This window comes from Aedes albopictus, chromosome 1, assembly GCF_035046485.1.
Source record: "Aedes albopictus strain Foshan chromosome 1, AalbF5, whole genome shotgun sequence".
Taxonomy (NCBI): Eukaryota; Metazoa; Arthropoda; class Insecta; order Diptera; family Culicidae; genus Aedes; species Aedes albopictus.
Window position 1 is genome coordinate 189,278,961 of NC_085136.1, and position 24,328 is coordinate 189,303,288.

At 39.3% G+C, this 24,328-nt stretch overlaps 1 protein-coding gene and 1 long non-coding RNA gene across 2 annotated transcripts in view; one reads left to right on the top strand and one right to left on the bottom strand.

Annotated features, from left to right (window-relative positions):
* The window catches only part of LOC134285399 (uncharacterized), a 401,391-nt gene that overhangs the window by 77,703 nt on the left and 299,360 nt on the right, over positions 1-24,328 (bottom strand). The gene's annotated exons all lie outside the window — the stretch shown is intronic.
* On the top strand, positions 1,900-23,369 carry LOC109432351 (uncharacterized). The gene is made up of 3 exons (XM_062845487.1): positions 1,900-2,405; positions 2,471-5,737; positions 23,291-23,369. Exons 2-3 carry the CDS (start codon positions 3,984-3,986, stop codon positions 23,367-23,369), a joined length of 1,833 nt encoding a protein of 610 aa, XP_062701471.1. The 5' UTR covers positions 1,900-2,405; positions 2,471-3,983.

The following is a 24,328-nucleotide window of genomic DNA, read 5'->3' on the forward strand; positions in this document are numbered from 1 at the left end:
AATTTCATCCGGAATACTCCTGGCATCGTTCAGGAATTATGCTAGCAATTCGTCCAGCAATTTCTCCTGGAAATCCTCTTGGGATTTCTTCAGAGATTCTTTCAGGTAATTCTCCAGGAATAATTTGAGGAAATGTTCAGGGATTCCTCCAGATATTCCTCCATTCTTCCAGCGAATACTTCAGGGATTTCTCCACGAATTTTTCGAGGGATATTTCCAGAAATTCCACCAGGGAATCCTCCAGAAATTCCTCCAAGGGTTCTTTCAGGAAATCCTCCTGGAATTTCTCAAGGGATTTTTTTCAGAAATTTCTCCAGCAATTTCTCCCAGAATTCCTCTGGAGATGTCTTCAGGAATTTCTCCTAGAATTCTCCTAGGGATTCCAAAAATTCACCCAAAAAATTGCTCAAGGGAATTCTCCAGGAATTCTTCCAGGAATTACGCCAGGAATTTGCTCAGAAGTTTCTACAGGCATGCCTCCAAGGATTCCTTCACAAATTTCTCTAAGATTTCATACAGGAATTTTAAAGACACTTCTTATGAAATTTTACTAGGGATTCCGTCCAGAATTCCTCCAGGAATTTCTCCAGAATTTCCTCCAAGGAATCCTCCAGAAATTTATCTAGGATTTCCTCATGAGATCTCTTCAGAAATTTTACTAGGTATACCTCCCATAATTTATCCAGGAATTCTTACAGGTTTATTTTCTGAAATTCTAACAGGAATTCCTTCTGGAATTCAAAAATGTAAAAATTTCTGGAGGAATTTCTCCAGCAAATAGTATTGGAAGATAAATGGAAGCATACAGGAATCAGGAAACTTTAGGTTTATCCTCAAAAGAGTTCGTAATTTCCAAAAGAGTTCAGCTATAATTTCTGATGAATGTTTTGTAGACATTGACAAAAAAAAATCAGAGCAAAATATTGCACGAGTAAATAAAAATCCTTAATCTTCCAGAAATTGGTCATCGCTACCAGCACCACGTTGATTTGTGTAGATCAGGCAAGCTTTTTTTAACGTATTGTACAAAATTCAACAGGGCTAAGGGTTAAATAAAGCTTCTAGAATATAATGTTATTATATTCAATTTCATCGTGTTGCGTTTAGTTATAAAAGCTAGTAGGTACATTTTTTACTAAGGGTGCTTGCTCCCCCCCCCCCTTGACCGAAAAGCTGGCTACGCCTTGGTTTATTCTTCAATATTTATCAAAGTGAAACATCTTGAAAATTCAAACTTCAGAGAGGGAGTCTTCCCGATCATGAAGGCATAACAAAAACATAACATAATTATATCAATGGTTGATATCTATAACAAATTTTGGTATATTTTGATATATTTGTTGGAATCGGTCTAAAAACAAGTTTCTATTATATCGTAGTTATAACAAAGTTAGTTACAACAAATTAAAATGTGGTTTGATCATCTTTATATCAACAGTATTACACACTCAGTTATAGTCTTCAAAACACATTGTATATCTAATAATATTTTCGGGTAATATTTTTGTATAACTAATAATATTTTTGGGTTTAAAGCGTAAGTTACTCGCTGCATGGCGCCATTGTGTTCGGAAAACACACTGTTTTTGACATGCCTTAAATATGAACTGCAATTCTCCAAGGATTTGTTGAAAAAGTATTTCTTGAGGATCCTTCCAGAGATACTTACCAAAAAGGATTCCTGTATAGAATTCTTAACAAATTCCTCCAACGAATTCATCAGGAATTCCCCCAAAGATTCTTGCTTGTAAATTTGCAACTATTACATCAAGATTTTTTTTAGAAAAATCTTCAAATGATTTATTCAGGTATAGGTTTATGTATGCTTTCAAATGTTTCTCTAAGTATTCAATCAAATATTTATCCATGAACCTTTTCAAGAATTTCTTACAGTTGTAACGGTAGCCCTTTTTTGTTATTTATTATTTGTGTTATTTACTCGTTTATTAATTGTATAATTATAAAAGAATACAAAATCATATTAAATTCAAGCATGATTTACACGGACGTAGCCGGAGTTTAGACAAAACAGTCAATGAAATCATAGCATACAACTTCGTGAAGTGTAGAAAGGTCAACCGCTACGCAGCGTAGTTGCGTACTGCGTACGCTGTAACGAGAATTACTGTTCGTGTTCTCGTTATCTTGCTAGAGAACACCGAAGTAGTTGGCTTTTGAATACTTGGCTTTGTAACGGATTAAGATGGGCAGACAATTCAATTACGAAAGCAATTTCTTTAACTGAAATCACACGAACATGATTAACGGAGACCGTCGGGCTTCTGTTTCCGGGAGCCATACCGTCGATCCAATCTGAGGAATTACAGAAATATTCTCGTTCACTTTGTCCCAGATCGTGGCAGAAGAAGGATCGTGGTGTAGTGTTTTTTCCGTGGTGTGATTTTGTAAGAAAGTATAAACGTGAAGAGTGCTTTAGTCTGAATTAACCATTTACTGTACCCCCGTTTAGGCCTTGTAAAAGTTAGCTAGTTTTGTGCGGTTGTGAATTGTGCGAGTTGAACTGGAGTTCAAAGGTAAATGACTTGTGTTCGTTGTGTCCCCATATGTGCTAATTGTGTCCTCAAAGCCAAGCGCGCGCTACGGCTTCTATTTCCAAAAATAGCGTACACCGCACAAAGCAGAAAGCGAAAACAGCGTCCCGCTGCACCACCATACGTCACGCATCCACCTGCGATTTGGTGCCGAAGTTTGCCTGGCGGTTTAGGGCCAGAAGGGAGTAGCGACCGTCACCAACGCACTCCAGGCACGTTTTCATCGGCCATCCAAAGTTTTCGTGAAGTCACGGGCTCGAGAAGGACCTCCTAGAACCTCGTGCGTGACTGTGAAGTCGCGAGTAGCGGTACAAGCAACAGCCCGCTCGCTCGCTCGTCGATTCGTCTACGTCATCGGCAACGTCATCGTAGAAAGCTACGAAGCGTAAGCTTCGCAAACCGTGAGTACGTTACTGAAACCTTGCATGCAAGCGTAATTAGCACGGACACTCGAAAGCGCTAGATAGATCTGAACCGCACACGTTAGGGCCAGAAGCAAAAGGGGGAAAGAAGAAGAAAGGCCGGCCGTCCGGACGAGTAAGAATGCGTAGGTTATCAAATTGTTAGAATAATGAATGCCTAGGTTATCAAATTGTTAGTGTAAATAAATTCGAAAGTTTCACGTTTTTGTTTTCGTAATACAATGTGTTAGTCAGTGATGTTTAAGAAAGTTTGAAGTACCTTTCACGTTTCGTTAGTTCTGGTTAGCGTCCTTTTGTTGTGTATTCCGTCTTCCAAAACGGAATGGGATTAAAGTGGATGGGGAATCTCTGCCCGTGATGATAACCTGGATAAGGTCGAGTTCTTGGAGTACGGTTGTCTTCCGGGATTCGTTGGTTATGTTCGTGTGAGGAAAGTTATTGAGGTGTAAGATTCTTTCGGGCAAATTGGATAGATGGGTCTGTTTACTTCTTCCTGCGCACTGTTAAGTATTTGGAAGCTGACCTCTTCGGTCAGTATCTAGCCGGGCGTAGAACACGACTAGTGGTCCTCCTAGGAGGTGGCGCATAAGCCACTTGTTTGAAAACTGGCCGGAAGTAGCAAGCAGACTCCAAGCCGCCTCATGGCTGCTACATATTTGGCGCCCAACGTGGGGCAAGATCTTTTGAGTGTAATGAGAATTTCGTTGATGTAAATATCATGCAATGTGTATTCTGAGTAATATCTAATGTAACGTCACTGTGCTAAGTTATGAAAATTTAGTGTGAGTCAAGTTTTTTTCGGATTGTTGTGAATTTAAGGCTATTTTTTGGTAATTTATTCTGGTTTCCTGCGTAAGACATAGTGTTCATTGAGTATGTTTAATTAATTGTTACAAATAGAGTATTTGAGTAGTTTTCGTAAGTTTTCCTTATAGTTATTTTTTTCATATTTATTTATTTATTTATTACAAATTTTCTGGAGTAATAGTATCTTAGCATTATTTACAAGATGGCATCAAAATATTTTTCTGCTTCACATCTTCTGAATGATGAGGTAGACTACGAGCTTAAACTTAGAAATTATGGAGAGGAGTGTAGTAAAAACTTGGATTCTAAGCAAAGGACTCTAAGAAGACTTCTTCATCAGGACAAACAAGAAAACAGAACATATCGCTCAATGTATTCAATTGACCAGGAATTTGATCTTATTTCCTCCAGAATTAACACAATAGCTACTGCTTTGTCCCAGAATTTTGATACAAAATTGGTGTCTCGTCTGATTCATTACCATTTAAGAGCGCTTCGTAGCAATGCTCAATCGTCAGAAGCCAAAGTATTGAAGGATTCATTAGTGAAACAAATCTCTGAGTTAGTGGCTGCTTACAGACCAGGTGGTCAAGAAGAGTCCTCACAGGAGGAAGATAATGAAACTAGGAAATCAAAGGAATCGTTAGAATGGGCAGAGCAGGTACAAGACGATCTGAACAAAAGTTTTCAAGCAGCGAGCAACCAAAATAGTACAGCAACTCAAAAGGAAAGACAACCAATCGGCGTGCAAGATAATTTAGAAGTGAAAGTCCAAAACTTACAAATCCAGATGAACGAAATAATGTCCATGTTACAGCAGGTGTTAGCTAAACAACAGAATAGTCGAACTCAGGATCATTCAGAAAATACGGTTCAAATTAACAGAACAGGGACCATTCCGAAAGCTTCCTCAGTCCAGGTGCCTCCTCCAATGACAAATGATGATCCCTTAGAAGACGGAAGAGGAGAAATGAGTTTGGGAAATAGATTTGCGAGAAACTCAGTAGGAAGCCGACCGGATGGAGCAATGTTTAAAGCGACACAGAACTTAGATCAGTTTCCAGAAGACGGTTTTCGGCCAAAGCACACGATTCCTCAGTCAGGCATGCCGTTACAGTTACCAAATTACACGGGATTTCCTCAGTCAGGATATCAAGCAGTTAACGCACCAATGAATCCACAATACGGATCACCAGGTCGGCAATTCACTAGTAACATCGGTGTGGGCCACACAAGAAATTTTCAAGGGGTTCCGCAACAGTCTGCGTGGTTCAACAATGCGGGGAATGAACATATTCGTAATGAACCGATTAGAAGTCCAAGCATTAATGAAAGTGTTCAGAGGGATTATCGCATGCAGCACGATAGGAAAATTGAAAAATGGAACATTTTCTTCTCGGGCTCTCCAAGGTCACCCACTTTGGAAGACTTTATTTATAAGGTCAAGGTGTTGGCGAGCATGAACAGCATTCCTAGGGATAGCCTGATAAACCACATTCACTTGTTGCTGCGAGATGAAGCCTCTAACTGGTTTTTTACCTATTACGAAGCAAATTGGGACTGGAATGAATTTGAAACCAGGATTAGGTACAGGTTCGGCAACCCTAATCAGGATCAGGGAAACCGACAACAGATTTACGAGAGGAAGCAGCTGAAAGGAGAAACGTTCATCGCCTTTGTTACTGAAATCGAAAGGTTAAATAAGCTGCTGACGATTCCACTACCACCACAACGCAAATTTGAAATAATTTGGGAGAACATGCGTCAACATTATCGGTCCAAGCTGGCATGTTTCCAAATATGCAGTTTGGATCAGTTAATACAGGTGAATTACCGAATCGATGCCAGTGACCCCAGTTTGCATCCGGTTGGGCAGAAACAGGGCATCCACAACATCGAAGTGGATTCCGAGGAAGAACCGTCGGAGGAAGAAGAGATTAACGAACTGAACAGGAGGTATCCACGAGCTCAAGGTTCTCAGAGACTTCAAGAAGGGGCGAGAACGAGAACAGCTGACGCAGCGCGATCACCACTCTGCTGGAACTGCCGAAAGAATGGACACTTTTGGAGGGACTGTAAGGAGACTAAGACGACTTTCTGCTATGTCTGCGGTAATCCCGGGAAAATATCAACGACCTGTGATAGCCATCCAAAGCGGGAAGCGGCGCGAGGAGCTTCAACTACACAAAATTCGGGAAACTAAATCTGGAGTGCGTAGCCGGGGACCTTAGCATTCCTCAGATGTCTTCTGTTCCCAGTACATCGAAGCCGTACATTGATCCCTTCAACAGCGTACTTGAAGTTAAGATTCGAACCAACCAGTGCCCGCAGGTGAAAGTTGATATTTTTGGAGTAGAAATCGAGGCACTACTCGATTCAGGGGCTGGGATTAGTGTAGCTAATACTAGTGACTTGATGGATCGGCATGGCCTTAAGCTTCTGCCATCACCGATTAAAATATGCACGGCTGATAAAACACAGTATTCTTGTGCTGGGTATGTAAACGTTCCTGTCAGGTTTAAAGGAGTCACAAAGGTTATAGCTGTTGTAATAGTTCCAGAAATATCTAGAGAACTAATACTGGGTATAAATTTTTGGAAAGCATTCAATATCAAACCGATGATCCAGAATGGGTCAAATTTCGAGGAAGTTGCGGTCATTCAGACGTCACCAAGCGAGAACGAAAGCGTGGAATCTCTACACTTCTTTCTTCATCCAATTGAGAGTCTTCCAACACTTGAAAATACCGAGCCAGATGATTCTTTGGATATTCCAGGTCTAGAACTTCCGGAGCCTTCTCAAACAACACCAGAATCGATCGAAACGGAGCACACATTAACACCGGAGGAAAGGGTGCAACTAACAGAAGTAGTGCGGGAGTTTCCATGTACGACGGAGAACAAATTAGGCCGAACCACATTGATTCAACATGAGATAGTACTTAGCGATCAGGCAAAACCTAGGAGACAGGCGTTGTATCGGTGCTCTCCTTCCATTCAAGCAGAAATGGATAAAGAGATCGAACGATACAGAAAGCTAGATGCGATTGAGGAATGCTCAAGTGAATGGGCGAATCCGTTGGTCCCCGTTCGGAAATCGAACGGGAAGATCAGGGTATGTTTAGACTCAAGGCGCATCAACGCATTAACAAAAAAGGATTCGTACCCGATGAGGGATATGAAAGGAATATTTCACCGCCTCGAAAGCGCGAAGTACTTCTCGGTGATAGATTTAAAGGATGCTTATTTCCAAATCCCACTTAAGGAAGAGTGTCGAGATCTCACAGCATTCAGAACAACAAAGGGATTATTCAGGTTCAAGGTTTGTCCATTTGGTCTCACGAATGCGCCGTTCACAATGTGCCGCCTTATGGACAAGGTGATAGGCTTTGATTTGGAGCCTCATGTGTTCGTGTATTTAGACGACATTGTGGTGGCTACCAAGACGTTGTCTGAACACTTTCGTTTATTGAGATTAGTGGCAAATCGTTTGAGACAGGCAAACCTAACGATCTCCTTGGATAAGTCACGGTTTTGCAGAAAACAAGTTAACTATTTGGGTTATTTGCTAACGAACGAAGGGATCGCTATCGATAACTCTCGAATTGAACCAATATTAAACTATGCTAGACCCAAGAGCATTAAGGATATTCGTCGTTTATTAGGTTTGGCTGGATTTTACCAACGATTTATCGAGGGTTACAGCCGAATCGTTGCACCTATTTCGGATCTCCTGAGGAAAGGGCAGAAAAAGTTTTTGTGGACAGAAGCGGCTGAAGAATCGTTCCAGCAACTGAAAGCAGCTTTGGTATCAGCACCCATTTTGGCGAATCCGGATTTTCAACTACCTTTCGTTATCGAATCGGACGCTTCGGATAATGCTGTGGGTGCAGCATTAATTCAGAACATCGATGGTGAGCAGCGTGTGATTGCATATTTCAGCAAGAAATTAAGCAGTACCCAGAAGAAATATGCAAGTGTGGAAAAAGAGTGCCTGGGAGTTCTCCTAGCGATTGAACATTTTCGGCACTTCGTGGAAGGTAGTAGATTCAAAGTGGTGACCGACGCAAGGAGCCTGCTGTGGTTGTTCACAATTGGGGTCGAGTCTGGGAACTCCAAGCTTCTGCGTTGGGCCCTCAAAATCCAATCGTACGACATAGAATTGGAGTACAGGAAGGGTAAGCAGAATATAACAGCTGATTGCCTTTTTCGCCTTAGAAATTTCTTAAAGGTTTCTGCAGAAATTCTTCCTTGACTTCCTTGTGCATCTTCGTGTCTGACGATATACAAATACAAAATGATCATTGGAAGAGAAAGCTTGTGATAAATTACTGCGGAGTTGTTAATAAAACACAAAGCTGGCACGTTATGCCAATTTCTTTAGAAATTCTTGCACCAGATTTCTTTGTGTACTCCCCTCAGGAAACCAACAGGAAACTCTCCTGAAGATTCTTTAGAAATGCCTCCAGTGCAACTTCTTCAAGGATTATTTCAAGAACTCTTCCAGAGAATTCCTCTACGTATTTCATCAGAAACTCCTCAAAGAATTCATTCTCAAATTCTTCCAAAAAGTACTGCAGGCATTGCTCCATGCATTTTTTCGGGATTCCTTTATGGATTATTTTTGAAAAATCCTTATAGATTCTTTTGAAAATTTCTCTGACTCTGAAGATGTTCAAGGAAATTTCTCCATATACCTCATTAAAAATCTGTTACATGTTGGAGCAGTCATTCCTTCAAGTTATCTACCAGAAAAGACTTCTCTCATGGATTCATACTAGGATTTTGAGTGTGCCAGTATCAAAAAATATTTAAAGGCCACTCTAGTATGTGGTCTCTCACACTCTTTTTGCCGCATAGATCATCTGTCAATGCCCATCTGCCGATCGAAATGACTTCGTTAAATAGTAAGCAAGTCAGAAGTACACTACCGATGTTACCGAAACTCCGTACAACCAATGGAAGTGTAGTTTTTCTGTTCGAATTAATAAAGTGTCTAGTTCACCCGCGAAACGAACTGTTATATGTAGCGACCGACTTCCGAAACGCTCTTGCCAAAATGTGCCAAAATAAATTTCTTCAAGAATTTCTCCAAAGATTACTTTACAAATTCCATTGAGAATTATGTACACCAAAGACTCTGGAATGTATTCTATTTTTCTTTAAAAAATTATTCATGAATTCCTCCATGGGAATTCATGCAACAGTTTGAGGGGATTTTCCTACCAAAATGTCCACCACTCCACTATGGGGCGGCTCCATACAACACGCAGAAAAATGACGCCTGTTTGAATTAATAAAACGCATGGTCGATTTTCAAACTGAGAATTTACTTACTTCAAAGTTATGTTTCATTGTTCTTACTCAGTGTTTATAGATTAAAACAACCAATTACCATCATTACATATAACGTTAAAAACTTCATTTGTTTCTGCAAACTGGGGACCACAAACAGGGCCTGGAAGCACTCACACATCCTGAAAATTCTTACCTCAACTTCGCCACAGCGAGGAAGGTGTAGCAAATCCATCACTGCAACTTCCAAGTGCAGTCTTGGCCGTGATGGATAACGCGCAAGTACTCAAGACAGCATCCACAAAACGTTGGTCGGTTTTGCCTTTTTGTCTTTTTTTATCCGGTCTACTTTCCATCCGCTTGTCGAGTGTCTAAAAATAGATTTTCGAGCTGCCGCAGGAGCTGCCTTCACCAACACAATCACATTCTGGCTGTTTGTTAGATGCACAAGTGCTGTCGTTTGAAACAATCCACTGTTTTATGTTGAAACTACAAAATCTCAGTTTGGACTTACAAACTGTCAAAAATTGCGTCAATTGAAAATATTTGTAATATCAAACAATTTAGTTTAAACTTAGAACAGTTTAGTTTTAACTAGAAATCAGTTTGTCGCTAAAGCAAACTGAAAAATCGGTTGATTTGAACTGGAATTTAATTGTGTTTACAATTTATTTCTCTGCGTGTAACAGGTGGCCAAAAATATTTTCAATTTTATAATGTCTTGCTCCTATTCGTAGGGTTTATGCCAGAAAAATATGAAAAACATGTTGAACAAGTCGTTTCAATAGGGAATTGCGCCACTTGGGCGGTGGCTTCTATATTCGTCTGTTTTCCACTATAACTCAGTCAAATTTGAACCAATTTTTACAAGGGCCAATAGGGTAATTTTATATAGCAATATCTCAATTATAGCCGACAACTTGATTGAAATTGCAGAATAGCAGCTAGTAGTAGCCAAATTTGATTTCAATGTTTCCCAGGGTAGGGATCCTAAACAACGACATAGCAGTAGTCCCGAAGCGAAAATTTTTTGTTCGAAACGGTTTGTATGTGAAAAAAAATTTTTTTTTAGTGTGGCATCATTTAATAGTTTTCCAATCTACATTTCTACGTCTGATAAGTCATTCGAAAGGTTTGTTAGCAAGCTTTTAGAAATTGCTTTAAAAAATAACATTTTTCATTTAAGCCGAAGATATGCGAATTCGAACATTTCATAAATTTTACCAAAAATTGGCAATGGTCTCATTCTGCTGCCAATATTTCGATAAGTATAGAGATTAGCAAACTAATATTCTAGAGTTTACTGGTCCAAGTGGTCTACTTTCAACTACCGAAGCTGAAATCTCAAATTGAATAAAGTCAATTTACGATTTTTGACCACCTGAATCCCCTTAGTGCACTCCAAGGCAAAACTGGAAGCATTTCCTCATTTTTTTTGTTTTTTTATTTTTTTTTTATTGAGTAACGAAGCCATATTTTCAAAAACGGTTTTTGTACACATGTAGAGAATGGATCAAGGTACCTCTTGATTTTTAAACACGAAAAAAAAAATCTGGATCCATTCTCTACATGTATACGAAAACCGATTTTAAAAATATTGCTTCGTTATTTAATAAAAAATAAATAAAAACCAAAATATGAGGAATTGCTCCCAGTTTCACATTAAATACCATAAGGTTACTGAAGAACTTAAGGTTAATATATAACGAAGCCACACCTCAAATTTTCAAGAGCACAAATCTGAGGAAACAAAAGACGGATTGCGCTGAAAAGTTGATCGATTGGTGACCCGCTAGTGGTGACTAATCGATCAACTTTTCAGCGCAAAGCAACTCTCGATTCTTCAGATTTGTGCTTTTGAAAATTCGAAGTGTGGCTTCGTTATATATTCACCTTAACTGAAGGCTTATCATGATATGGATTAAAACATGTTAAACAAATGCATTGAACGTTTGAATGAACGCTGGCGCAAAGTAGTGGTGAGATTTACACTTTCCAGTATGCAGAAAGCCATTAGCTATCTGCACAACTTAGTGGAAGATACGAAGATGTAATTGTGATCAATTGCAACGATTTAACAACAACAACGATTTGGCTCCCCGGTTCTGAAGTCGTAAGCACTGGCTGTACCGCACAACAAGCGCGCAAAACATTGAAGCTGAGGGACCAAATGGGTTGTAGTTACGCTCATGGTGACGTTATACTTCTTTTTCTTGTATGTTGGATAAGCAAGTCCATTTGTAGAGGAGCTAGCAATATGAAGAACCATTTCAGCTTATATTGCGACATTTGCACCCATTTAGACTCGGCCGAAATTCATTATTATCACAGTCGAATTTCGCACACGACTACGCAGCGGCTGGTATGCACAAGTTCGGTTGAGCTTATGCCAGGGGCGTCTGATGCACGACAGGTTAACAAAATAAGTTTGATTAGTGTGAAATTTCGCTGGTTATAATGAAATTCAACCGGTTATAATTTTGTTATTAATTTCTGATCGGGTTAGGCAAACAAAAACAAGTTCATTGGTATGAATACAAAAATTTCAGCTGTGTATTCTTGAATATTTTTCGATCATCTGGCAATCATTTGACTCATTTATCTACAGCTTAGTTCAGAAGCATAATATTGAAATGAGGTGTTCTGCAAACTTGTACATAAATGTTTTTCCTACAATTATCACCAAGGACGCCATATCCTAACTCTCATATATACGGCGTACATTGGCGAAACTACGAATTTTTGCCAGGGGGTGCCCTACAAACAAATATTCATTAGTTCATCCATTCATCATTCATCACTCCATATTTCATAGCAATGCATTCAAATTCTAGGGGGTGCCTGGCAACCCCGGCACCCCCAGTAGTTTCGCCTATGACGGCGTAAGAGCGCTAGTACCACCTACTCATACTAAACGATCGAAAAATCCAATCGTTTAGTATGAGTAGGGGGTACTTGGTACTAACACTTTTACGCCGTAAATAAAAGAGTTAGAACATGGCGTCCTTGGTGATAATTCTAGGAAAAACAATAATCTACAAGTTTGCCAAACATCACATTTTAATATTAGGCTTCTGCACTGAGTTATAGACAAATGAGTCAAATGATTGCCAGATGATTGAAAACATCCTTGCCTATGTGAAGAGATTCAAGTAAGTCATGGCTGCCTTCCAGATCGAATGCACAAATCTTTTTACCCAAAATAGCACATAGAGAAGAGAATGAAAATCATTGCTTGGTTTCTCCAAGAAAACTTTGAGTAGCAATTTTTGCTTAGTGCGTTTTGTGCATGATGAGATCCGTGCTATTCAAAACTTCGTAATTACAAAAAGATCCTAGACCGTATCCGATCGGGAACGGGTGATCTTGCCGTCCGTTTTCCGTTTCGGATATGTGAACCCTACGATATTTAACTAAGACACGTCTATCAACCAGTTAGCCTAGTGGTTAAGGCTATGGATCGCTCATCCGGAGACGGCGGGTTCGATTCCCGTTCCAGTCGGGAAAATTTTCTCGACTCCATAGTCGCATAGTTTTATGATTGTACTTGCCTCACAATATACAAATTCGTGCAATGGCAGGCAAAGAAAGCCCTTCAATTGATAACTCTGGAATTGCACAGAGAACCATTAAGTTGAAGTGAAGCGAAGCAGGCCAAGTCCCAGTGGGACGTAGAGGCACAAAGAAGAAGAAGAAGAACGTCTATCAACCCTCCTTAGATATTCAACATGAACCTTGTGGTTGTATCCTCTACGCAAAACATCCCAACCCAGCGCCATTCTGGTTCGATTTTGTCCACTGTGATCTGCGATGCATCAAGTCATCGCCACTATCTCGAGGTTGTAGCGTTGCAGCAGGTTTATGCGCAAGAGTTATGCATGTTGCGTATAGTAAAGTTGCAGCGCTACAGCGTGCTACAGCGTGCTGCCTATTGAAAGGCGCAATTCAGTACGAACTGGAGTTTCGAAGTCGATACATTTGAAAGCGCCTTAGCTTAATTTTTATTGTTGAAAACTAATACAAAGTATCGAAAAAGTGTTTTGAAATACCGATTATAGGGTATGTGTTCTATCGTTAATCTCACGCTCCCATATTCATCCTATTTGAAAACAAGCGATTACGGCACCGATTGATTCCGTTCTTTTTGTTTTCATAGGTGCTCACTTCTAACAAAAAATACACAAATAAGAAACAAAACAAACAGCGCTTCAATCCTTTGTTTTGCGTAGGATGAAAATGAGAGCCACATGCTTAAGAAGGGAACCAATACCCTATGTATAACAAAAATAACTTCTAGAATAGACGTGTGCGCCGAATATTCGGCGTAAAATCGGCGTGCATCGGCGTGGGGCTTCTCAAACAATTATGAACGAAGTAAACTACTTTCTAATGATTGGATTGCAACAAATGGACATCTAGCCATGTGCTGCTGCAGAAATTTTTTGGTTTTGATGATAGTAGCCCTTCTGAGAAGGGATACGCCGATCGGCGTGCGGTTTTCACGCCGCCGCCGCCGCCGCCGTTTGCCACGCCGACACGCCGATGCTTCCTGGATCGGCTTCAAAAAACATAACCATAAAGTTTTTCCACCAGTGCATGGGTGTAACCCCCCTTTACCTATCCTCGTTTAAAAAATATAGTATTTTTGATTCTTGTTGGCTTAGTGAGCCGCACGCCGATTCACGCCGATTTCTAATCGGCGCGGCGCGGCGCGGCGGCGCACACCTCTATTCTAGAAGTCAACTTACAGAGTGTTTGGAATTGGAATCAACATGTTTTTTAATTAACTCAACGTACATATGTGCAGATGGATATATTATTAGTAAAATTGCGAAAAAATCCACTGCGCAGGTGAGATTTGAACTCACGACCATTATACGCTAGACAAGTGCTTTTTCAACTAAGCTACCGACCAAATTAATTAGAATTGTTAAACGTCGAAATTTCAATATTGCGACATTTTCACCCATTTAGACTCGGCTGAAATTAATTATTATCACAGTAGAATTTCGCACACGACTTCGCAGCAGCTGGCATACACAAGTTCGGTTGAGTTCATGACAGGGGCATCGGATGCACAACAGGTAAACAAAATAAGTTTGATTAGTGTGAAATTTCGCTGAGAAATAATTCTGGAGTAACATTTGAAAAGGGCATACAAGCATTGGTAAACAATGACTTCAAACGTCGCTCCTGAGCCCCCATCAGTTTATTCACACAAACTAAGACCGTTATTAGATCAAACATCGATCTTTCGAATAACGGTGTTCGTTTGCGTGGGCGGGCTGCTGTTGGGCCCTACGGAGCGTTTTCAAAAAAAGACATAAGACCTCTTGGGCCCTTTTCAAATGTTGCTCCAGAATTATTCAGTGGATTCTCAAATTATCACAGTAGTCTAAACATTAATGAGAAACCCAATATTGGTGGAGTAATTTGTTTTGGGGGTAGTAGCATTACGGATAGCACTAATTTCATTGGGTCTACATTGGATAAATTATCTGGTAATGTTCTTAGTTTATAATAAAACAGATTTTTAACTTAGCGCCCTTAAATAGTTAACAAAATAAAAGTTCTTTACTTTTTTATTGTAAAATGCTTCTCTTTGGAAACGAAAACTTTCAGGTAAAAACAGCAAAACTCCATATTCTGTCAATGCAATTTGCAATGCTATTTACCATGGTGAACTAATCCCGCTATAAAAGTCGTTTTGATTCTTCACACGATTCCTCAAGTAAAATCGAAAATATAAAAAAGCTCTTCGGTAAACGAATTACATGTATGTTAGCTCAACCGAGACTAGGAGACAACTGCCTGGGACGGGGCGATAATTCAATCTAACTTTTTACATCCCTCTTCACGGTGGTGGCATTTGCACGCATAAGCGTACTTTTGTATGACATTCTCCTGTTGTATGCCACCGGCAGTTAAAAGGTATTCGTCTCCGACCCAAATGATTCAATCTTTTGATTTCTGTCAATCGCATCAAATCAACCGTTGTAGGTGGGCTGCTCCCTTCAGCAAACCAAATGAAATCCCGATTTCGACGATTCCCAAATTTTGACGAGATAAGTCGTTTTTGATGGTGTCGTAAGAATGAATTTGTCAGCAGATTGGATTTGTCACATTCCAATGGGTGATAAGTTTTACTTGAAGCACATTGTTAAGTCCCATGTGAACCATTTGAGAGGAGATGTTATGCATGTTCAATAGACGAATAATATTGATCGAACATAGGCGATAACAAGATGAGAAACTATATATGTTAGGCTGTGACCATAGTGGGTAAGGTGAGATGCGATCGGATGCGATAAGTTATGAGATGAGAAGAGGGAAGTTTGATAGGCCATAGTGCATAAGGTTTTCAATGAGGGTGCGCATGTTGTTTTTACATCCTTTTTCGCCTATTTCGTGCGCATCAACGATTCGCGTGATTTGATCGATGAAGTCGCTTGTATGTTGAAGCGCGCTTCTTTGGATGTGGGTAGTGAAATGATCGTTTCATCTGTAAGAGCGGAAAGATAAAATGCACCTGCTTTTTGTTTTGCGCGGGCCGTTTTGTTTTTGCTATAACTTAGTCAGTTTTGATCCTGTTGCAATAGCAAAAACCGACCAGTTCAAAAAATAAATCTGGTGTAACTGTACAAGATTGAGATTATTGAATTAATTATTTGATAAAAGAATGTATAAAATGTAATTATATCCGCGTGAGGGATGTCTTTATGTATACACATATTTTTACTTTCCGGACTGAGCTATCTGAGTGTTAATTTCAATTTAAATCAATATGAGACTGTTATACTGATTTTCGGCATTAAAACATTACTTTATTGTGCTGATCTCGGCAAAAAGAAACAAAAATTCGGCAAGTATGTATTATTTAAGGGTATTGATTTTTTTATTACAAAATTTTCGGAGACATCTACGAGAAAAGATGTCTCTAATGGTGTCTACTTCCTGGAAAAACCTGGAAAACCGGGAATCTTCAGGGAATTTTATTTAACAGGGAAAAACCTGGAATACTCAGGGAATTTCTTGAGTACTCAGGGAAATTTTACTCCGAAAAAAAAAATCATTGGGTCGTATGAACCTGGTAGTAAAAATCCATATAGAAATTTCGCTACAAGGATTTTTTTTCCAGAAATTCCGTCACAATCTATTTCTGGAACTTCTTTAACAATATCTCCTGGAATGTCTCCCAGGATTTCTTATAAAATTCCATTCCGCATTTTTGACGCTATTTTTCTTGGTATTCCTTTTTGATTTTTTTCCGGAAAGGTATACTTCCGGATTCCTTCCAGGATTCCTGAATTCCAACCGATTCCTCCTGGAGTTTTTCACGAGGATGCTATTTCTTCTCAGAGTTGTTCCAGTGTTTTGCTCAAAGAAATCTTCGTAGGATTTCTACCAGAATTTATTCCGAATACTCTATAAAAATGTCTGTCGGGATAAATCGTGGAATTTCTTTCGGCACTCCTCACGAAAATTTTACCCGATTCCTTCCGGTGTTCCTCTTGGGACTTCCCCAGAAGATCTTCACTACTAAAGTTTCTCCAAGGATTTCTGAAGGAGTTTTCACGAATTTACTGCAAGAGTTCCTCAAGAGATTTCTTTTATTTTTTCCTGTGATATCTTCAAACCATTGTTTTGGGCTTTTTTCGAGATGTTCTTCCTGGTCTCCTACAGGAATTTGTTAAAAGTTTTTGCGATGTTTATTTTGAAGTTTTACCTGAGATTTTTCTCGGAGTATCTCCTGGAACTTCTCTCAGAAGATTCCTCCCGATGTTGGTCATGAGATGTCTCTCAGAGCTTTTCTTAATTAAAATACCCTGGCTTTTCCCCTAAGATTTTTTTTCCAGATTGCCTTCTGGGATTTCTACAGGAGTTATTGCTGATATTTCTCATTGAATTCTTCTCTTGCATATCTTCAGAGCCAGGCTGTTTCTTGTAGTTGTACCGGATTTCTTATAGTGATCCACCTGAGAGTTTTACAGATATTCTGTGCATTATTCCCAAAATTCTTCCCGGGATCTTTACCAGAAATTGTCCCGAGATTCTGGATATTCCTTCAGGAATTTCTCACAAAGTAATTGCAGGGATTCTTCTACGGGTTTTCCTCAGAATGTCTCCTGAGATAACTTACGAAATACCTTATAGGAAATTCATGGAGAAATATTCGAGGGAATTCAAATAAAATCTTGCGAGAAACTCCACAAAGTGTTATTGAAGAAATCTCGACAGGAACTTCAGGAAAAACCTGAGAAAAAATGAGACATCTCGAAAAAAGTTCGAGTTAATAGTAATCCCGAGAAGAAATATTAAGGACATCCAAGGAGGAATTCTGAAAACCATATGGAATCTTGAAAACAGCTGCGGACGAAGTTCCGCGAGGAAAACAAGAGGAATATCGGAAAACTATCAGTAAAAATCCAATAGCTTATGGATAGCTGTCCCGGAAAATCGTTAAAAAAAGGCATGGACACTGGCTTCAGTCGGCGGCTGTACCGATTGAACGAAACTTAACACGGAGTGGCTACGGATAAGAAGCTATTCTCGTGAAAATTTTCATCGGTCGGAGCGGGAATCGAACCCTCATCCACCCGGACTCTAACTGCATGGCTACGACATTCTTGAAGAAACTTTGAATAGTTTTGGATGGATCTTCAGGAAGAATCCAGCGAGAATCTCTAGTATATCGGAAAACCTTTGCAAGAAATGTCGGGATGTACTCAAACAGACATCTCGTGTGAAAGAATCTTGCGGAAAGCCAGGAAGATACTTTGGAAGAAATTCCAGGAATAATGCTCAGAAATATTGAAAGAATTTTAGAAAGAGTAGGAGAACTTACGTATTTTCGGCAGTTTTGTTCTCTTCGTCATGGGGGTTTTTTTGAAACCTGTTGAACTCAGAGTTGGCATCTAATCCTTCCCAACCAAATTGAATACGATCAAGTTTCAGGTAATTTGACCGGCATAAATCCCTCATGACGAAGAGAACAAACCTGGCGATGATACGCTAAGTCACCCTTTATAATTTTTAGAAAATTTGGGTATTTTTTTTAATTATAAACTTTCAAAATTTCATCTGGAAAAACCTGGAAAACTCAGGGAATTTTATTATGAGTTATGAGTAGACACCCAAGTACACAATATTCATCATATATTAGGTAAAAGAGTATCAATCGAAATCGATGTCATGCTCTTTTCTAGTTTTGCCTGACAAAGAAAAAAGCAGAACCTTTCAATCAGAATCCTTTTAGCATTTGAGTTGAATACCATAAAACCCTTAAACTTTCTAACTTGCACATGAATAGCATGCACTGAACAAACGACCATATCAAACATTGATCACTTCATTTAAATCCCGAACATAGAAAATACACATATAATAACAAAAATATGCTGTAAAAAACTTAAACGATTTGATGGAATACTATTTTATATGCAATGAAATATGTTATTTTACATGGCGATCGATAGACAGTATGAGAAATTTTTATTACGTCTGGTTCATCAAAATGCAAGTCATGTGAAAAAGCATTGAGTTATATTTAAAAACAACAACATATTAACGCATTTTATATTACCTACTAGCATTCCCAACACATTAAATCCGCATTGCTTTACATACACAACGAGCGCAATCATAAAATCCATACCCGACAAGCATTCTCTTGCGTTCTCTTGCGATCACATGCGTCGAAGCAGCTCCATCGCATCTACGCACTCATCGCAACTCATCTACTATGTACGGTTCATGCGTTCTGCATATAGTTTCCACAGAGTGTGCTTCGACGCTAATCCGATCTCTTATCTCTTTGCATCGCACCTCAGCCACTATGTGCTCAACGTTATCTACGAATCTGTTCATAAAGCATGAACAGTTATGAATGAACCAACAACATCAGTTACAAAAACACTACAAACGATGTATTGCGTATGTTAAAACTTCAGAAGCGCCTTTTTAATTCCAATATTTCGAGTTTCCAGAGATGTCAAGAGCTGGCTAGTTAGACCTGACACGTGAAATTTCCTCATCTTCTATCTATCTGGCAATGAGGATAATCTTTCCAACAAACCATCAAATCAACCAAAACCGTTATGCTTTCAATCTCATCTCTTTCTTCTTACCGTCTCATCATACCTTACATACCAGAAGCAGACGGATCAAAAAGAAGGGTCACAAGAGTCCAGGAAGGCGAGAAGGAAAAATGACCACAATAAATCATAACCAAGCGTTGAATAGCAAGTGACAGCTCAGAAATGAAACCACTGTTCCTCTCCTCCGATGGTAACGAAGGAAAAAGGAGCACACCCTGAGCATAATCTCTTCACAAGGAAAACTGGAGAAGCCGTGGCCAGACCCGTTTTCCTACGGTAACCTTTCGAGTTATGTTCTCGATTGAGGGTGGCTACCCTTCTCATCTGGTATTAACGCTTCTCTTTAGTTTTGTGTAAAAGCATGAAAAAGTGAGAAATTCTTCCACGCCAAATTTGATGTGGAAAAACGTTAGTATCTTCTTGACTTGTCCTCAAAAGTTCAGAATGCCTTTCTGCAAAGACATTCCCATTTTAGTCATCGTTAAAGCCGGTTTTTGCGGAGAAAATTTCACTTCACAATATACTCTCTAAGTGGTCATGGGAGAAATGGAAAACTAGATTTATGAGGGATATTATTCGTAAAATAGCCATCAAGCCTTTCATCACATGTCATTCGTTTTTAGAAATGTAAGTCTACTGTCTGCAGCTAAATGGCCACTATTTTTCTTGCCGGTCAAAAGTCTCTATAAGAATGAAAATAATAAACTGCCAGAGAAGACCCAACCATTTACGGCATCACACAAGGGTTTTATCGAAAATGCCAATTCTTCTCTTTTGTGAAAGTTCATTCCAATGGATCACGATGCATGTCATTTACATTGGACAGTGGAGTGATATGTTGTACTGTTAATAGCATATCATTCAAATGATTTAAATTGTCTGCTTTTGGAACTTTTAATAAATCAAACTAAATTACAATCAAAAAACAGTTTTTGTTAGAAGGATTGAACATTTCTGAATTTATTTGATTTTAAAGATTTAAATTCCCTCACGCTTAAAGCAAAAATTCTGTGTAATTTTAGTAGGGTAAGTGTACCAATTATGGCTATAGTACCAATTATTCGCCATAGTTGATTTTCACCTTTTAACGATATATATCATTAATAGAAAATATGTGAACAACAGATCACGTTCACAAAAGATGGTTGCACATTTTGCTCAAATTATGGTGGAAAAATAATTTTCCTTAAAATTTCGGCTTCCTTGCACCCTTTTTCGCCATAGTGTACCAATTATGGCTGATCCCATAAGAAATGCATGCAAATAGTGTGGAAAGGAACCGAAGTTAAAAAATGAAGTCATAACTGGAACAGGGTTCTTATCATTGGCACACGCTGTAATAAATACTAAAAGTAGTTTTGGCTCCGTTTTCATATTTTTCCTGTACTGCCCGCATAAATGTCCCATGTTACATGAGATTCCCTTATAACATGGGACGATTGAGCGTAGAACGGCAGTGTAAAGTATGGAAACTAAATTATCTTTTTACGTATTGGTGACATTCGTTGGTCTTCTCGTTATTTTTGTACAAATAGTTTTCCTTAGGTAGTGCCATAATAATTGGTACAGGCACCCTACATCGTTTTTTATATAAAACGATGTATACAAAAACATCATTAACGTACCCTATTGTTGCCCTTTATCACAATTAGAATAACACATTACACTGCTCGACAAAATTTTACAAAATTTGGTGTTATGGGATGAGTAAAAAAATAACAGGGGTTTGGGACTCTAGAAGTGTCACAGCGCGTTCTAATGCTTATATCAATTGAACACCCTAAGTTCTCCATACAAACTTCGGTTTTAAACTGTGAAGGCCCGGTCCAATATTTTTCAAAAATTTTTACACTATGACACTTCTAGGGTCCCCAACCCCTGTTATTTTTTTTCTCATCCCATAACAAAATTTAGTGTTGAACGGTGTTATCGGCAAAAGTACGCCACAATACTTGGATTACGGCTGCCGATCTTCATCCTCGATCCCTCAAATGGTGCCCACGAGAAGGAGTTAAATGCAAACATACGGAAAAACTTGTAATTAATTAGAAGATACAGAATGTTACTAATTGACAAATTTAGAGATAAAATTTGTGAAAAAATCGTGATCTGGTGGCATTTGATTCCTTGTTGGGAAAGACAATGATCCGTAGAGTGACTTCAGCTTCTATTGACACACCATAAAGTACGTTAAGAATCAAAACTTGTTCCCACTCGACAGAAGTATTCAAAATTGTAGGTATACCTGTTCCTATAAAAAGAAGATTTTTTGAAAACTTTAAGCTGCAGCAGCAAAAATGTTACATGTTATCATCCATCATTTTTATTTATCTGAAATTTTGCATAAGCATTTTCCACGATCATAAATGAAAATTTGCAACATCAGTTTCCCGTTATGATTCTAGTCTTACATTTGAGAAAGACCAAATCCCTACTAACATTTTTGCTGTATAAAAACGCAAACGAACTTTCTTCCAAAAGCGTTTGCTCTAGAAGCTTTTATGCAGCTACTTTTGTTAGTGGGGAAGCCATGCCCGAAAGATGAGCTATCTTTTGTTATATGTTAGGCAATTCATGGGACTGTTTTTTTTCTGATCTTTTTTTTCGATGTGTTGTAGCGAAAGTAGGACGAATGAGAGATATGATGGACAAACTAGTTATATTTGTTTTAAATAAGTTGGATTTTTTAAACTTGTTGAAATACGGTTAATTTTTTTCTGGTGCAATTCCAATAAAAGTACGCAAGTACGTCTATTTTGAAAAAAAAAATGGTAAATGCCACCGTTTCTGAGATTCAGTGTTTTTTTTATTTACTGAAAATATCCAACTTTCGGTCGTTTTTGAATGTTTTCCAAGCGATGAAAGATTTTTTTTAACATTCACTATTATTACGGATCACCCTATGTCCGTGCGCACCCTTTATGGGTGACTTGGCCGACGTACACTATAGCAGCCTGATAATAGTACCCAACGTGTATACACTCTACTCTAGTAGAGTGTATACACATTGGATAGTACTTATTGAGCATTTATGTTTGAAGTTCGCTGCATTGTGAAGATGAGATAGGAAAACAACAGAATTGTAAAGCGAAGTGCAGCAAATTGAATAATTCTTGTTATAGTTTGATATGAAGATACTAAAAATTAGGGTTATGCATTGAATTTGTACCTTAATCTAAGCCTTAAATAATCACCTCTTTGTCAAACTGTAAACTAAAGTTAACAAAACAAAAATGTATTTGGCTTTATCCGAGCAGGAACGAATAACTGCCATATAACTGCAGCATATCAAAGTCTGGTTGTTGTGAGAGGAAGCTTCCAAATCTCGTTAGCAAACGATCCTTTTGTCGGTTAGCTTAAAGCTAGAAGTTAAGATTTATTAATAGCATATCGAATTACGAATCAGATCAAAAACTTACAATTTTGGTGATCCTTTTGGATCTCAGAATCTTATCTCGAATTCTAGGGTTCTAATTCTGGTACTCTCTGTACTAATATGAAGAGATATTCACTAAATGCTCTCAGCATTATGCAATTTCAACGTACTTACGAGTAAACTTTATGATTCCTGTTTGTGATTAGGCAAACTTAGTTGGAGAACTGACAATTTATTCGATGTTTCCTAAATTTGAGGGTATTGATTTAGCTAGTTGATTACACATTACAAATTCCATGATTTACCTTTGTTGAAAAGCTAGAGGATAATCCAATTCGCCGATTTAAGCCAGTAATAATAAATTAGGCACTTATTCCAATAATTCGGCACCAACATTTCAAAAGGGCGTAACTGCATTTGGAAGTAATACCTTCTTTCAAAGCTGTAGGTCGTACTGCCTCCCTTACACTCAAACCACCGTGGTTGTCGGAAAGAGGAGAGTTTTCCCCATCTAGTACTTGTTGTGAAAAACATGGAAATCATAACACATGACCCACAGCTTTAAAAGAAGGTGATGATTCCAAAAGCAGTTACGCCCTTTTGAAATGTTGGTGTCGAATTAAATTAGATGTAACAAATGTAGTGGAGATATAATTACTACGAGAACAAAAAATTCGCATGGTCTTTGTTTTTGTCCAAGTTCTGCTAGACACTTCATCTATCTACATTCTTCTTCACACAGGTCCACGGTACGCTGTGTTGGTAAGACCGATCGAACACTGTGGTATCCACAGCATCACTCGGCCACAGTTGAGCTGTAGCAAGGGGGTGACGTGACATCCCCCCTCCCGTGAATCCTAGTCACTTCCGGCTCCATCAGGACTTTCGCGTTAGGTTCACTTTCCTTCAGCACGTCGAGGACTGCCAGCTTCACTGCTGAACGTCGTAATACACCAGATGCTATTCGAACAAAGGCCTGACGGATCCTTCCGTCCCGTCCAGGAATAACCGTTTCTACAAGTCCTCGAGTCTACTGATCCGTTGTCGTTCCGTCCACTACCAACACTAAATCTCCAACTGCTATGTCCCGAACCTCTTCAAACCACTTCGACCTACGAGTGATCACCGGAAGATATTCCTTCACCCATCTCTCCCAAAAACGTTGAGTGATCGCTTGCGCGAGTCTCTAGCAGCTTCGTAGCTCCACCGGGGAATCGACTGGCACCGTTGGAGGCAGCTTATCTCCATTGGAAGTCCCTAAGAGGAAATGGTTGGGAGTGAGGGCTTCCTCGACTGCCGATTCAAGTGGAATGTACGTAAGTGGTTGAGCGTTTATCAGTGCCTCTGCTTCAAGTAAGACTGTCTCAAGTACTTCATCATCCGGTTTACGCTATGGTTCCTATCGCTACTTTGACGGAACGTACGAGACGCTCCCACGCACCCCCCATATGTGGGGCAGAAGAGGGAATGGAAGACCACCGTGTTTTGGCCGTGGTAAAAGTAGTAGCTAGGGCGTTGTTCCGCTTTCCTAATTCCTTCTGCAACTCCTTACTCGCACCCTGAAAACAGGCCGCGTTGTCTGAGTGGAATTCTGCCGGTGATCCCCGGCGCGTTATGAAACGTCGCACTGCCATGAGGCATGACTCGGTGGAAAGACGGTAGACCACCTCCAAGTGAACCGCACGAACGGTTAGACAAGTAAAAAGGGCTACCCATCGTTTAACGTTGCTCCTTCCCACTCTGACCAATACCGGTCCGAAGTAATCCACTCCGACAAAAG